Genomic DNA, 13,363 nt, shown 5'->3' with positions numbered 1-13,363 from the left:
CACCGCGATACTGAGCCAGGTCTGCACCGACAGCAGTTATTAATTCAGTCACTTCAGTTGCAGACAGAGATCTGTACACCGTACAGACAAGGAGGAGTCTGTTGACCCATTGTGCCTGTGCCAGGACTTCGCATGGGCTATCCAAATAAGTCCACATCTCTGCTCTTTACAAAGAGTTCAGAATGAAACCCAGTCCATCACGCAAACCAGCCTCCCATCTATTGACTCTGTCTACACTTCCCGCTGCCTCAGAAAAGCGCCCGGCATAATCAAGGACCCCACGCACACCGGACATACGCTTCTCCACCTTATTCCGTTGGGAAAAAGAAACGGGTGTCTGAGGTCACGTACCAACCGACTCAAGGACAGCTTCTTCCCTGCTACCATCGGACTTTTAAATGGATCTTCCATACATTAAGCTGTTATTTCTCTACACCCTGGTTTTAATTGTAACACTGCATCCTGCACCCTCCCCTGTCCTTCTCCCCTATGTTCTCTATGTATAGTAAGCTTTGTCTGTATAGCATGCAAGAAACAATACTTTCCACTGTAGACCAGTGTATGTGAAAATGCTAAATCAAATCAAATCAAGTTTATCCAAACCCAAGACAATTCTTCCTTTACATCTTTTGAAACAATATTCAGTTATTTCATTCAGAAAAACAATGAGAGAAATAAAACCTGAAATAGAGGCATGCATTCTAATGAGCATTTTCTAAAATTTTATACTGTTGACGGATTGCGATATTAAGAATGCTGAAAATATATTGTACTGAGCTGATGCTCCCAGTTTGTCTGATTCTCGGAGCAGCGCTCCGAAAGCTTGTGCTACCAAATAAACCTGTTGGACCTTAACCTGGTGTTGTGAGAGTTCTTACTGTCATGAATTAGAGCAGAAAGGAGCTCTCAGCCAATTGGATGAATCCAGAGCAAAGAGCCCAGGAGCTTATTGGATATCGCCTAATGACGCTGTCAGGAATAAACCAATTTATAGATTGGGGTATCCAATCAGCTCTTTATTCTCTATTTAGTGATCTCCACTCTTCCGACCATAGGTTCTGTAGGGTGTGACGTCAGATCAGCCACAGCCAATGCTCTCAGCTTTATCTTGTTCAACCTTCTGCAGCTGTCGGAGAAACAAGTCCCTGGAATCCAGGAGCAGCAGCAATGCGGCTCCCCGTTTTCACTCTGATCTGGGTGACATTCATTGTTGGTGAGTTTAACACTTTAAAAATGAGTTATTTTCTGGAGGAATAAAGTTGAAAAGCAGGACATTCATGTTATACAGGTATTGGACATGCTGTAGAACACAAATGAATTCTTGCGAGTGGTTTTAGTCTTTTGAAAATAGATTCGAAAAGCACACTGAAAAGGCGATTTCGAGAAATGGTACTCGGATTGGGAGATGAGAGCTATCAGAATGCAAGATTATGATTACTTTCTCGACTGACCAAAGAAACTAACGCAAATCTGACTGATCTATTTATAATGATAACGAGGATTGGTGTGGTGGACGGGGAGGGGATGATTCCACTTGTGGGAGGATTCCAAACATATGTCCCACAATTCCAATGAAACAATGAGATCAACTGGGAATCGGAGAGAAACAGCTTTAGAAAGAGTTGGGTAGAATGTGACTCATATTAACACAGTGAACACTTGAGGAGAGGAGCAAAGACTAATTTAAAGGTAAACTCAGCTAAACAGCTGAGGAAGAAAGGGACAAATGCATTGAGAAGAGGCGAGAGGGAAGAATCTCCAGGGGATTGTAAACGGGAGCATAGATCAGTTGGAGAGAATGTGGTATGATTCAGTACATTCAATACATATTTTTACGTTACACTGTCAGTGAATGTTCTCCCTTAGTTCAATTGAACTTTTAATCAATGTTTTTTTCCTTTCTTTAACCGTGTGTTTCAGATCTGAGCGATGGAGATTCTGTTACTCAGCGGGAATCCTCACACACGGACAGAGGGAGAAGATGTCACTTTAAACTGCACCTTCACCGACTATGCTTATTATTTATTCTGGTATCGTCAATACCCAGGAAAACAGCCCGAGTTTGCAGTCCGGAGAGACAAAAACGGCGGTTTTGAATTAAAGGCGGATTTCGCTCGGACCCGGTTTTCTGATTCGGTCCAGCAGTCAGACAATTTGTACCGAGTGACTATTTCGGAGCTGCGGCTGTTTGACACTGCGGTCTATTACTGTGCACAGAGTCTCACAGTGATGAGAACGAGTGAAATCCTCGTACAAAAACTGCCGCAGGTTTCTGAGTCACAGCTGCTGTCTGTCGAGTGCTGTTTCTAACAGCGGGTTATACACTAACACGTCAATACATTCCGTGAACGCAAACCAGACCACAATTCACACAAACATCATCTAAAATCGTTCACAGATTCCGTCTGATTATTACATTCACTGTGCGAGGGAAGAATTAGCTGTTGTTTATTTGGAATCACCGGGAAATCGGCACTAATATTGAGAATTCAAAATGCTGCAGGTAGCCTTGAACTAGTTGTACCCTTGTTCAGATGTTTCAAAGAACACTCGGGGCAAAGAAACCAATACTGTTCGGTTTGATATGTCAGTCAATAGTGTAAACTGATGCCCGCCTGCTGAGGCAAATCCTCATAATCACATCAGCCTGATTAAACATCTCTCAATGTTACAGTAATGAAATAAAAATATCAACTGGGAATCGAAGAGAAACTTCATTGGAAAGAGTTCGGAAGAATGTGACTCATATTAACACAATGAACACTTGACACATGTTAAAACTAAGAATTCTTAACAGTAAAGGTACAAATGTTTATTTCAATACATGCTTAGAATCCAATGAACAATGATTAATATCTCTATTAATAATCTCTAAGAACAGGTTTGGTGTACTCTAGACACTGGAACATTTGGTAAGAAAATCGACTGAATGCAGAAATCTAATTGAGAAGAGCGTCAGAAAGTTCCTGAAGGACAACTAGGGATGGGCAATAAATAGCGGCCGAGCCCGCGACGCCCACATGCCCGAAAGTCTTTCTTTAAAAGTCTGCTGTAATCACCAGAAGTGCTTTGGGAAATCGAAACCGCGGGATAAGTCTTCATGCTCAGGCAAATATTTTGTTGGGATATGGGCCAAACGCGGGCAATTGGGACTTGCATAGTGGTTAGAAGAGGGTAGCATGGACAAGTTGGGCAGAAGGGTCTGTTTCCATGCTGTAAACCTCAATGACTCTCTGACTACTTCCATATCCGTTATTTCCCTGAATATCCACAAATCTATCAACTGCCTTCAAGAAATCAAACGACTGTACAATCATTGCTCTCTTTGACACATAGAGTGCATTAAAGCGAATGTATGGTTTTTGACTGAGATGATTTTTGAGATATGACTCTGATGAGTTTTATTTCATGTTGTAATAACAGCACCAGAGTCTCCTATTCAGAGTTGCTCGTAAACGACAGAAACTACTATAAAGAGGGATTTTACATACACTGACAGACATTCAGCACAAAGAACCTGATCATTCGGTTTAATTGGTTTTAATGAGATGATTTTGTTTCTATTAACTGTTCACAATCCAGCTCAGAGATCGGATTCAGTGAGAGGAGGTGAGAATGCCTTTGCTGGTTTTTGTACGGACTAACTGTGACTCTGTAACTGCGGTTCAGCGCACACTGTTACAGATACACGGCAGAGTCAGAGACACGGACCCCGGTGATATTTAATGGAGCTGTTTTCTTGTCTCTGTCCAAATTAGCAGAAAACTGGTCCGAAAAATCAGGAGACTTATCCCCCTTCCCCTGGCCGTAACTTTTCAATAAATATCTCGGAGCTTCTCCGGGATACAGGATGTACCAGAATAGAGTTTGGTCAATGTATTTAGCTTTATAACTGCAGTTCAAAATTACCGTCTGTACTTCCTGAACCGTTAATTCAGGCGGCTCCTGGGAAACTGAAGTTTGGCCATTGGTTCCTGTAACAACATATAGACTGTGTGAGAAATCTGTGAGTGAATATAACCCATTGAACACACACTGAGGATTTGAGCTCAGACTCACGGGGCAGCATGTCCATTATTATCAGTAGAACACGCAGGGAACATGTGGTTCCTGAATGGACAGTAAACAGCGACACTGTTTAAAATATGTTGTTGCTTCTAGTCTTATATCACGGAGTAAACTCAGACCAGAGGCAGCTTCAATAATTGGCAAATTGGGGGGTTTTCCCAGTGTTGCAATTGGCTGGTCCCCTTGAGATAACGTCAGCTGTGGACCAAACACTGTTAGTGGAGGACTAAACACAGCTGGCTCCCTCCAAACACATTCCATCCCGGGCTGTGTGTGTTTTTCTCACGCTCTTTCTCTCTCCATGAGAGGTGAATAACATTATCAGTTACACTGTCTCTTTCTCGGTTAACCCTCTTTCATTCGAACTCAATGTCCCCCTTTTTATAGATAGATTTTTCTTTCTAAATAAAGTTAAAAGTGAAATAAATAATTTACCCTCATTTACTCTGCGGGTATTAATGAGTGCATCCACTGCATGAACATAATAGTAGCTACTGCTTTATTTATACCGGGGATAAGTAATCACCCAAGTCCACATTGACTTGCATTTCCACTGGGATTACTCTTATACTGGGAAAGTACTGATTCAATCAGTCATGATTTCTGTCCAGAAACTTCAGAATGTGACAACTCTCAGTGTGCCTTTAATATTGGATCACATTTAACAGGTTCCCCTGACAGATAGGCATCTGATACAGAAAGATGGGAAGTACTGATTTATTAAGTTATTCACTCGGGACATCTGTGGGTTTTGTGATTGGGATCAGGAAATGATTGGATTTATCCAGGAATAATCTGAGCGCCAAATGTCACATTTCCCCAACAGTGACAATCACTGACGTTAGGGAGGGAAAGCCACTCAGCTGGGGCAGCATTGTCAGGTTCATCATCTGTACATTTTCTCTGAAATTCAATGCAATGTGTTTTGCGGACAAGGAACCATTGATTGAGGACCTGCGCCAGTTTTTGTACGAAGCCCGCGGGATCCTCATTCAGTGTGGGTCTCAGTGCACAGTAATACAGGGCGTTATCTGTCATCTTCAAATCTTTCATGGACAAGTGAAAAGTGCTTTGTGTCTCGCTGAGATTCCAGCTGAAATGTTTAAAGCCGGGAGCCGTATCGGTAAATCCATAACTCTCGGCTCTGAGCAGATACTGAGGAGCTCGGTGTGGATACTGGCGATACCAGAACAGGACATAGACTGTAGCTAAACTCGATACAGAGTAACTGCAGGGTATTGCTGAATCTTCACCCTCTGCTGCTTCAACTCTTGGTTCTGACTGGGACACTGAGTCGCCGTTACTCATCTCTGAAAATAGACAACAGACGCGCAGCGGTTTAGAAGGAGTAACAACAACGGAATAATCGCCTAGAAATGGAAATGGGCAATTAATATGGTGATTGGCGGATTTCAGTCAAAGGTTCAAAATGACCGTCCTGTGAGCAGGACAATAAGAAGTTTCACAACACCAGGTTAAAGTCCAACAGGTTTATTTGGTAGCAAAAGCCACACAAGCTTTCGGAGCTCCAAGCCCCTTCTTCAGGTGAGTGAAGGGGCTTGGAGCTCCGACAGCTTGTGTGGCTTTTGCTACCAAATAAACCTGTTGGACTTTAAGCTGGTGTTGTTAAACTTCTTATTGTGTTTACCCCAGTCCAACGCCGGCATCTCCACATCATCAGGACAATAACCAGAGACAGACAGACTTTCACCCCCATAGTTCCAGTCTGAACACCAGAAACAGAGGCAGTGATCACTGTCTGCATAAGACCTGGAAATGGAGAAGTTGAAACAGTCAGTGGAATGGTATGAGGCCGAAAGTCACTTCGTCTCTCCGCCCATTTTTACATCTTCAAACAGACGCTTCCTCTCGAAGGGAATCGTGATTTTTCATAAGTGATCAGAGAGCGCCCTCCCGTGGACAGCAATGCCGCATATTGGAAACAGATACACACACGGTCACCTGTAAAGGCTGATAGATACATATCCAGATAATAGAATCATAGAATCATAGAATCATAGAATTTGTACAGTACAGAAAAATGCCATTCGGCCCAACGAGTCTGTACCGATCACAAACCTACCCAGGCCCTCTTCCCGTAACCTCATACATTAACCCCGCTAATCCCCCTGACACTAGGGTCAGTTTATCATGGCCAGTCAAACTAACCTGCACATCTTTTCGGACTGTTGGAGGAAACTGGAGCACACGGAGGAAACCCACGCAGACACGGGGAGAGCAGATACACACACGGCCACGTGCAAAGACCAACACGTGTCAGGATATATAAACATATCGATAAAAGCCCAGACACAGACATCAATTCCAATGTCCCTCGTTATAAATCCAGAATTATTCTGTAGATTTCTGACACATTAGTCTGAGTTGCTAACTATGAAAATACATGAATAACTCCAACTCCGTGTTCACTAGAAGCCTCGTATACCGCACAGAATCAACAAAAGCATAGACACAGGGACAAGTAAACACAGTGATCGATTCTCAAACTGATCGACTCAAACATAGACACACAGACAATCACTGAGGAAAATAAACAAACAGATTAACACATCCACTGACACACTCAAGAGAAGTTCACCCATGGACAATGTCAAAAACGTACTAGTTCCAGAGTAAACTTCCTGAACTGGAATTCCCTGGGGTCGTGTCAGTGCGGCAATACCGTGTTAGATATTCATTGCGATGGAACTGCCCATTTTAGCAACAAGGAACAGCCAGAAATCTATTTCTCATCAATGGTGATCATTGATTGATGACTCAACAGTGGACACTTTTGGAGAATAGGCAATAATGGATGTATTTATTTTTACAGCCAAACATATCTGCATGTGTCCGTATCATGTTTAAAGTTTATTTATTAATGTCACAACTGGATTACATTAATACTGCAATGAAGTTACTGTGAAAATCCCCTAGTCGCCACACTTCGCCAACTGTTCGGGTACACGAAGGGAGAAATTTAGCGTGGGAATGCACCTAACCAGCACATCTTTCGGACTGTGGAAGGAAACTGGAGCAAATCCACACAGACACAGGAAGGACGTGCAAACTCCACTCAGACCCAAGCCAGGAATCGAACCCGAGTCCCTGTCGCTGTGAGGCAGCAGTGTGCCACTGTGCTACCGTGCCACCCCGTGTGAGGTCAGTGTCGGTAAGACAGATTCCCCACCCATTCTCGAGGTTGCCAGATCGGATGTTCGGGACACAGGAGGACAACACAAGGAGACTGCTTCAGGTATAGGTGATTCATTCTCCTCTGTTATATTCCATACTCTGGAAAGTTGTGGAGTTAATTAGTTATATTATATATAATTCAGAAATAATGGGGAGATGCTTCATCCGATTAAACTCGTTTTGTAAATTTTGTAAATTTGTAAATATATGTTTACATTGAAAACTATATTGGGAAGCTATATCCAATACTTCATGCCATTGGGTCAGTGAAACGTTGTAACTTAAAGCAAACTGTACATGGATTCCACAGAAACTCCTTCTTCAAATGGGGATTGGCCAATGACTTGAAAGGGAGAAAAATCAGCTTCATGGAATGAGAGGAGGAAACTGAAATGAGAGCAAAGAACAGTGCAACACAGGAACAGGCCCTTCGGCCCACCAAGCCCGCACCGACACGTCAGTTTGGTAGCTCGTCATAAAATAACTGGCATAGGCATGGTGGGTCGAAGGGACTCTTATTGTTCTCTGCCATTGTCAACCATTTTCAATCATTACAACAATCTGAGGTCCCTATCTTCTTCAAGAAGATGACCATCATCCCGGTACCTAAGAAAAATCAAGCAGCGTGTCTTAATGACTATCGGCCGGTGGCTCTGACATCCATCATGATGAAGTGCTTTGAAAGGTTTGTCACGGTACGAATCAATTACAGCCTCCCGGACTACCTGGATCCACTACAGTTGCCTACCACCGCAACAGGTCCACAGCAGACGGCATTTCCCTGGCCTTGCACTCAACCCTGGATCACCTAGATAACAAGGACAGACTCATATTTGTTGAATACAGCTCAGCCTTCAACACTATTATTCCCACGAAACTCATCTCCAAACTCCGTGGCCTGTGCCTCAGCACCTCCTCTGTGACTGGATCCTAAACTTCCTAACTCACAAACCACAATCTGTAAGGATAGGCAATCACACCTCCTCCACGATCGTCCTCAACACTGGTGGCCCACAAGGCTGTGTTCTCAGCCCCCTACTACACTCCTAATATACGTATGACTGTGTGGCCAAATGCCTCTCCAATTCGATTTTCACGTTTGCTGACGACACCACCGTAGTGGGTCGGATCTCAAACAATGATGAGACAGAGTTCAGGAATGAGGTAGAGAATCTGGTGAACTGGTGCGACAACAATAATCTCTCCCTCAATGTCAACAAAACGAAGGAGATTCTCATCGACTTCAGGAAGCGTAAAGGAGAACATGCCCCTGTCTACATCAACGGGACGAAGTAGAAAAGGTCGAGAGCTTCAGGTTTTTAGGTGTCCAGATCACCAACTATCTGTCCTGGTCCCCCCCATGCCGACAGTATAGTTAAGAAAGCCCACCAACACCTCTACTTTCTCAGAAGACGAAGGAAATTTGGCATGTCAGCTACGACTCTCACCAACTTTTACAGATGCACCATAGAAAGCATTTTTTCTGGTTGTATCATAGCTTGGTATGGCTCCTGTTCTACCCAAGACTGCAAGGAACTATAAAAGGTCATGAATGTGCCCAATCTATCACACAAACCAGCCTCCCATCCATTGACTCTGTCTACACTTCCCGCTTCCTGGGCAAAACAGCCAGCATAATTAAGGACCCCATGCACCCCGGACATTCTCTCCTTCACCTTCTTCCTTCGGGAAAAAGATACAAAAGTCTGAGGTCACGTACCAACCGACTCAAGAATAGCTTCTTCCCTGCTGCTGCCAAACTTTTAAATAGATTTACCTTGCATTAAGTTGATCTTTCTCTTCACCCTCGCTATGACTGTAACACTGCATTCTGCACACTCTCATTTCCTTCTCTATGAACGGTATGTTTTGTCTGTAGAGCGCAAGGAACAATATTTTTCACTGTATGTTAATACATGTGACAATAATAAATCAAATCAAATCAAAGTCATTCTTGGATCAAGATGTCTACAGCAGTCCCAATGAATGTTGCAACATTTCAAGAGAGTTCCATTGTGTCCTACAGACGCCAGCAGTTTCTGTAGTGTAATGGTGGTTGCATTCGCCTCACACACAAAAGTCCCTAGTTCAAAACCATGCCGAAATATTATTAACATTTGTTCATTAAGAGTGAGGGAAGTTTACATGATTGAAATTTGTTGCTGAACATTATCCGAAACTCAATATTAAAGCCATGTTATCTTTGCTCTGTCCTCGGCCTCAAAATCTTTCAGCAAAATCAGAGATCTTGTATTTTTATGACTTAATGAGAGGAAATAGATGTTGCTGTTTTGACACCGTGGACATATCAGCAACTCATTCAGTCCACAACAGAATTTAATGGCTTTGTTGATGCAGACTAACAAAGTTAATCATCATCTGAACCATGTCTAATAGTATTGTGTGCTCAAAAAGGCAGAGACAAGTGAAACTGTAACTGAACTAGAGGAAATGACGCACATTGCGCGGAACCATTATTTTAACATCATTCTTCAGAGGAAACAAAGAGGGAAAACCACTCAGACAGTTGAGGAAATCGAGAATCAGTGCGGATCTACTGGACTTTCCCACAGCTGAACAGGATTTAGATGCCTGAGTGTTTCACACACAGAATAAAGAGGGATCAAGTATAACTAACAAGTCATTCTTAAATCTATTCCCTTTAAAGATATTTGATTTTGTTTAAAAGCTGATTGTGGTCAATCTCAATGAAGCACCGTGACATGTGTATTACCCAGTGATTCGATTCCTTTCGTTGGTCAGTCATGTTTGAAATTGAATGTTGTCTATTTCGGAGATATGTCATTCAGAATGAGGAGATATGTAATTAATAAAAATATATTAATATTAAACATTGAACAACGAACAAATACTGGGTAGAACTGGTTGAAATTATTCGAAGGAAGATGAGAATGATGCATTAATGATTGAGCAGAAATCATTGCTTCCTTCGATATTTGCCCGACGACCGCTTTTAAAGGTTGAAGTTCAAGATAACTTGAGAAATCAGGTTGAAAGAAACGATTTTTGTCTTGTATTCAGTGACATGGGCTCTCCGGATAACCATTCGAACCTGCAGCAACACAGTGGAGTTGAACACTGTGGCCAGGCCAATTGGCGGCGCAATACAAACAGTTGTTTCTGTAGTGTAGTGGTTATCACGTTCGCTTCACACGCGAAAAGTCCCCGGTTCGAAACCGGGCAGCAATATTCATCGTCATTCAGTGTGAGGCAAGTTTTGCATGGTAGTTGTTTGCTGAACATTATCCGATTCTCCATGTTGCAGCCATGTTATCTTTGCTCTGAACTCGGCCACAAATGCTTTCAGCAAAATCAGAAATGCTGTAATTTAAGACGCAGTGAGGAAATAAATGTTTGTACTTTGACACCGTGCGCATCTGAGCAAATTGTTCAGTCCATAACAGAATTTAATGGTTTTATAAATGCAGACTAACATAGTTAATCATCATCTGAAACATGTGTAATAGTAGTGTGTGCTCATAAAGACAGACACAAGTGAAACTGTAACTGAACTAAAGGAAATGACGCACATTTCCCGGAAGCATATTTTTAAAATTGTTCCTCATAATAAAGAAATGGGAAAAAAATCACTCAGGCAGATGAGTAAATCGAAACTCAGCGTAGATCTGCTGGACTTTCCGACTGGTGAACGGGATTTAGGCGCCAGAATGTTTCACATGCAGAATCAAGAGGGATCAAGTATAACGAGCAAATCATTCTTAAATCTTTTCCCTTTAAAGATACTTGATTTTGTTTAAAAGCTGACTGTCTCAAATAGGCACCATGGGATGTGTGTTACCCAGTGACTCGATTTATTTTATTTGTCAATCATGTTTGCAATGCAATGTTGCATATTCCCGAGATATTCAATTCAGAATGAAGATGTATGTATTAAATACATGTATTAATATTTAATATCGAATAACGAAACAAATATTGAGTAACGAGCCAACGATTCAAGTCTGGATGACCCTTCATCAGAGCGAAGAGCAAAGAAAAGCAGAAAAGATTTAAATTATGAGGTTGGAAAAAATAGGGTTGTTGTAGTGGGGGACTTTAATTTCGCTGGCACAGACTGGAAAGTGCTGAGAGCTGGGGTCCGGACGGGGAGGAATTTGTAAAATGCGTGCTGGAAGGTTCTTTGGAACAGTATGTAAGATAGCCCGACTAGAGAGGGGGCTATACTGGACCGAGTTCTGGGAAATGAGCCCGGTCAGGTCGTCAAAGTTTCGGTAGGGGAATATGTGGCAAATAGTGACCACAACTCTGTTAACTTTAGGATAGTAATGGACAAGGATGAGTGCTGTCCTACGGGCAGGGTGCAAAATTGGGGGAAGGCTAACTATAGCCGGATTAGGCAGGAATTGGTGGATGTTGATTGGTAGAGGATGTTCGAGGGTGAGTCCGCTTCTGGCATGTGGGAGTCTTTTAAGGAAGTATTGATAAGGCTGCAGGATAGGCATGTGCCTGTAAAAAGGAAAGATAGGAAAGGTAGGATTCGAGAGCCGTGGATAACCAGGGAAATTGAGGATCTGATTAAAATGAAAAGGGAGGCGTACGTTAAGTCCAGGCAACAGAAAACAGATGGAGCTCTGGAGGAATACAGAGAGAGTAGGAAAGAACTCAAACGGGGAGTTAGAAGGGCAAAAGGAGGTCACGAGATGTTCTTGGCAGGCAGGATTAAGGAGAATCCTAAGGCATTCTATTCATACGTTAGGAACAAAAGAGTTGTCAGGGAGAAAATCGGACCTCTCAGGGACAAAGGAGGGGAATTATGCTTAGAACCCAAGGGAATAGGGGAGATCCTAAATGAATACTTTGCATCGGAGAGGTGTGTGTTTACCGGGAGTGTCTCGGAGGATGGTGTTGACCCGTTAGAGAAAATCTCCATTACAAGAGAGCAATTGTTAGGTTTTTTAGGGAACATTAAAACTGACAAAGCCCCAGGGCCTGATGGCATCTATCCTCGACTGCTCAAGGAGACGAGAGATGAAATTGCTGGGCCTCTGACGGAAATCTTTGTCGCTTCTTTGGACACGGGTGAGGTCTCTGAGGATTGGAGGATAGCGAATGTGGTCCCGTTGTTTAAGAACGGTAGCAGGGATAACCCAGGAAATTATAGGCCGGTGAGCTTGACGTCCGTGGTAGGGAAGTTGTTGGAAAGGATTCTTAGAGACAGGATGTATGTGCATTTAGAACGGAACAATCTCATTAGTGACAGACAGCATGGTTTTGTAAGAGGGAGGTCGTGCCTTACAAATTTGGTGGAGTTTTTTGAGGAAGTGACAAAAACGGTTGATGAAGGAAGGGCCGTGGATGTCGTCTATATGGATTTCAGTAAGGCATTTGACAAAGTCCCACATGGCAGGTTGGTTAAGAAGGTTAAGGCTCATGGGATACAAGCAGAAGTGGCTAGATGGGTGGAGAACTGGTTTGGCCATAGGAGACAGAGGGTAGTGGTCGAAGGGTCTTTTTCCGGCTGGAGGTCTGTGACCAGCGGTGTTCCGCAGGGCTCTGTACTGGGACCTCTGCTATTTGTGATATATATAAATGATTTGGAAGAAGGTGTAACTGGTGTAATCAGCAAGTTTGCGGATGACACGAAGATGGCTGGACTTGCGGATAGCGAAGAGCATTGTCGGGCAATACAGCAGGATATAGATAGGCTGGAAAATTGGGCGGAGAGATGGCAGATGGAGTTTAATCTGGATGAATGCGAAGTGATGCATTTTGGAAGAAATAATGAAGGGAGGAGTTATACAATAAATGGCAGAGTCATCAGGAGTATAGAAACACAGAGGGACCTAGGTGTGCAAGTCCACAAATCCTTGAAGGTGGCAACATAGGTGGAGAAGGTGGTGAAGAAGGCATATGGTATGCTTGCCTTTATACGACGAGGTATAGAGTATAAAAGCTGGAGTCTGATGATGCAGCTGTATAGAACGCTGGTTAGGCCACATTTGGAGTACTGCGTCCAGTTCTGGTCGCCGCACTACCAGAAGGACGTGGAGGCGTTAGAGAGAGTGCAGAGAAGGTTTACCAGGATGTTGCCTGGTATGGAGGGTCTTAGCTATGAGGA

At 43.0% G+C, this 13,363-nt stretch overlaps 1 non-coding gene and 1 gene segment (V, D, J or C); both read left to right on the top strand.

The window, feature by feature from the left end:
• The first annotated feature begins 1,929 nt into the window (after nucleotides 1-1,929).
• LOC144485390 (T cell receptor alpha variable 18-like) lies at nucleotides 1,930-2,310 on the top strand. The segment is given in 1 exon segment: nucleotides 1,930-2,310. A coding segment is annotated over 1 exon segment (381 nt).
• Nucleotides 2,311-10,397: 8,087 nt separating this feature from the next.
• On the top strand, nucleotides 10,398-10,473 carry trnav-cac (transfer RNA valine (anticodon CAC)). Its single transcript has one exon. It is a non-coding gene; the product is annotated as a tRNA-Val (tRNA).
• Nucleotides 10,474-13,363: the final 2,890 nt, after the last annotated feature.

The sequence above is a fragment of the Mustelus asterias genome, unplaced genomic scaffold (assembly GCF_964213995.1).
Source record: "Mustelus asterias unplaced genomic scaffold, sMusAst1.hap1.1 HAP1_SCAFFOLD_193, whole genome shotgun sequence".
In the NCBI taxonomy this organism is placed as follows: Eukaryota; Metazoa; Chordata; class Chondrichthyes; order Carcharhiniformes; family Triakidae; genus Mustelus; species Mustelus asterias.
Note: the sequence above shows the minus strand (reverse complement) of the source record. Positions and strands in the feature narration are given on the sequence as shown.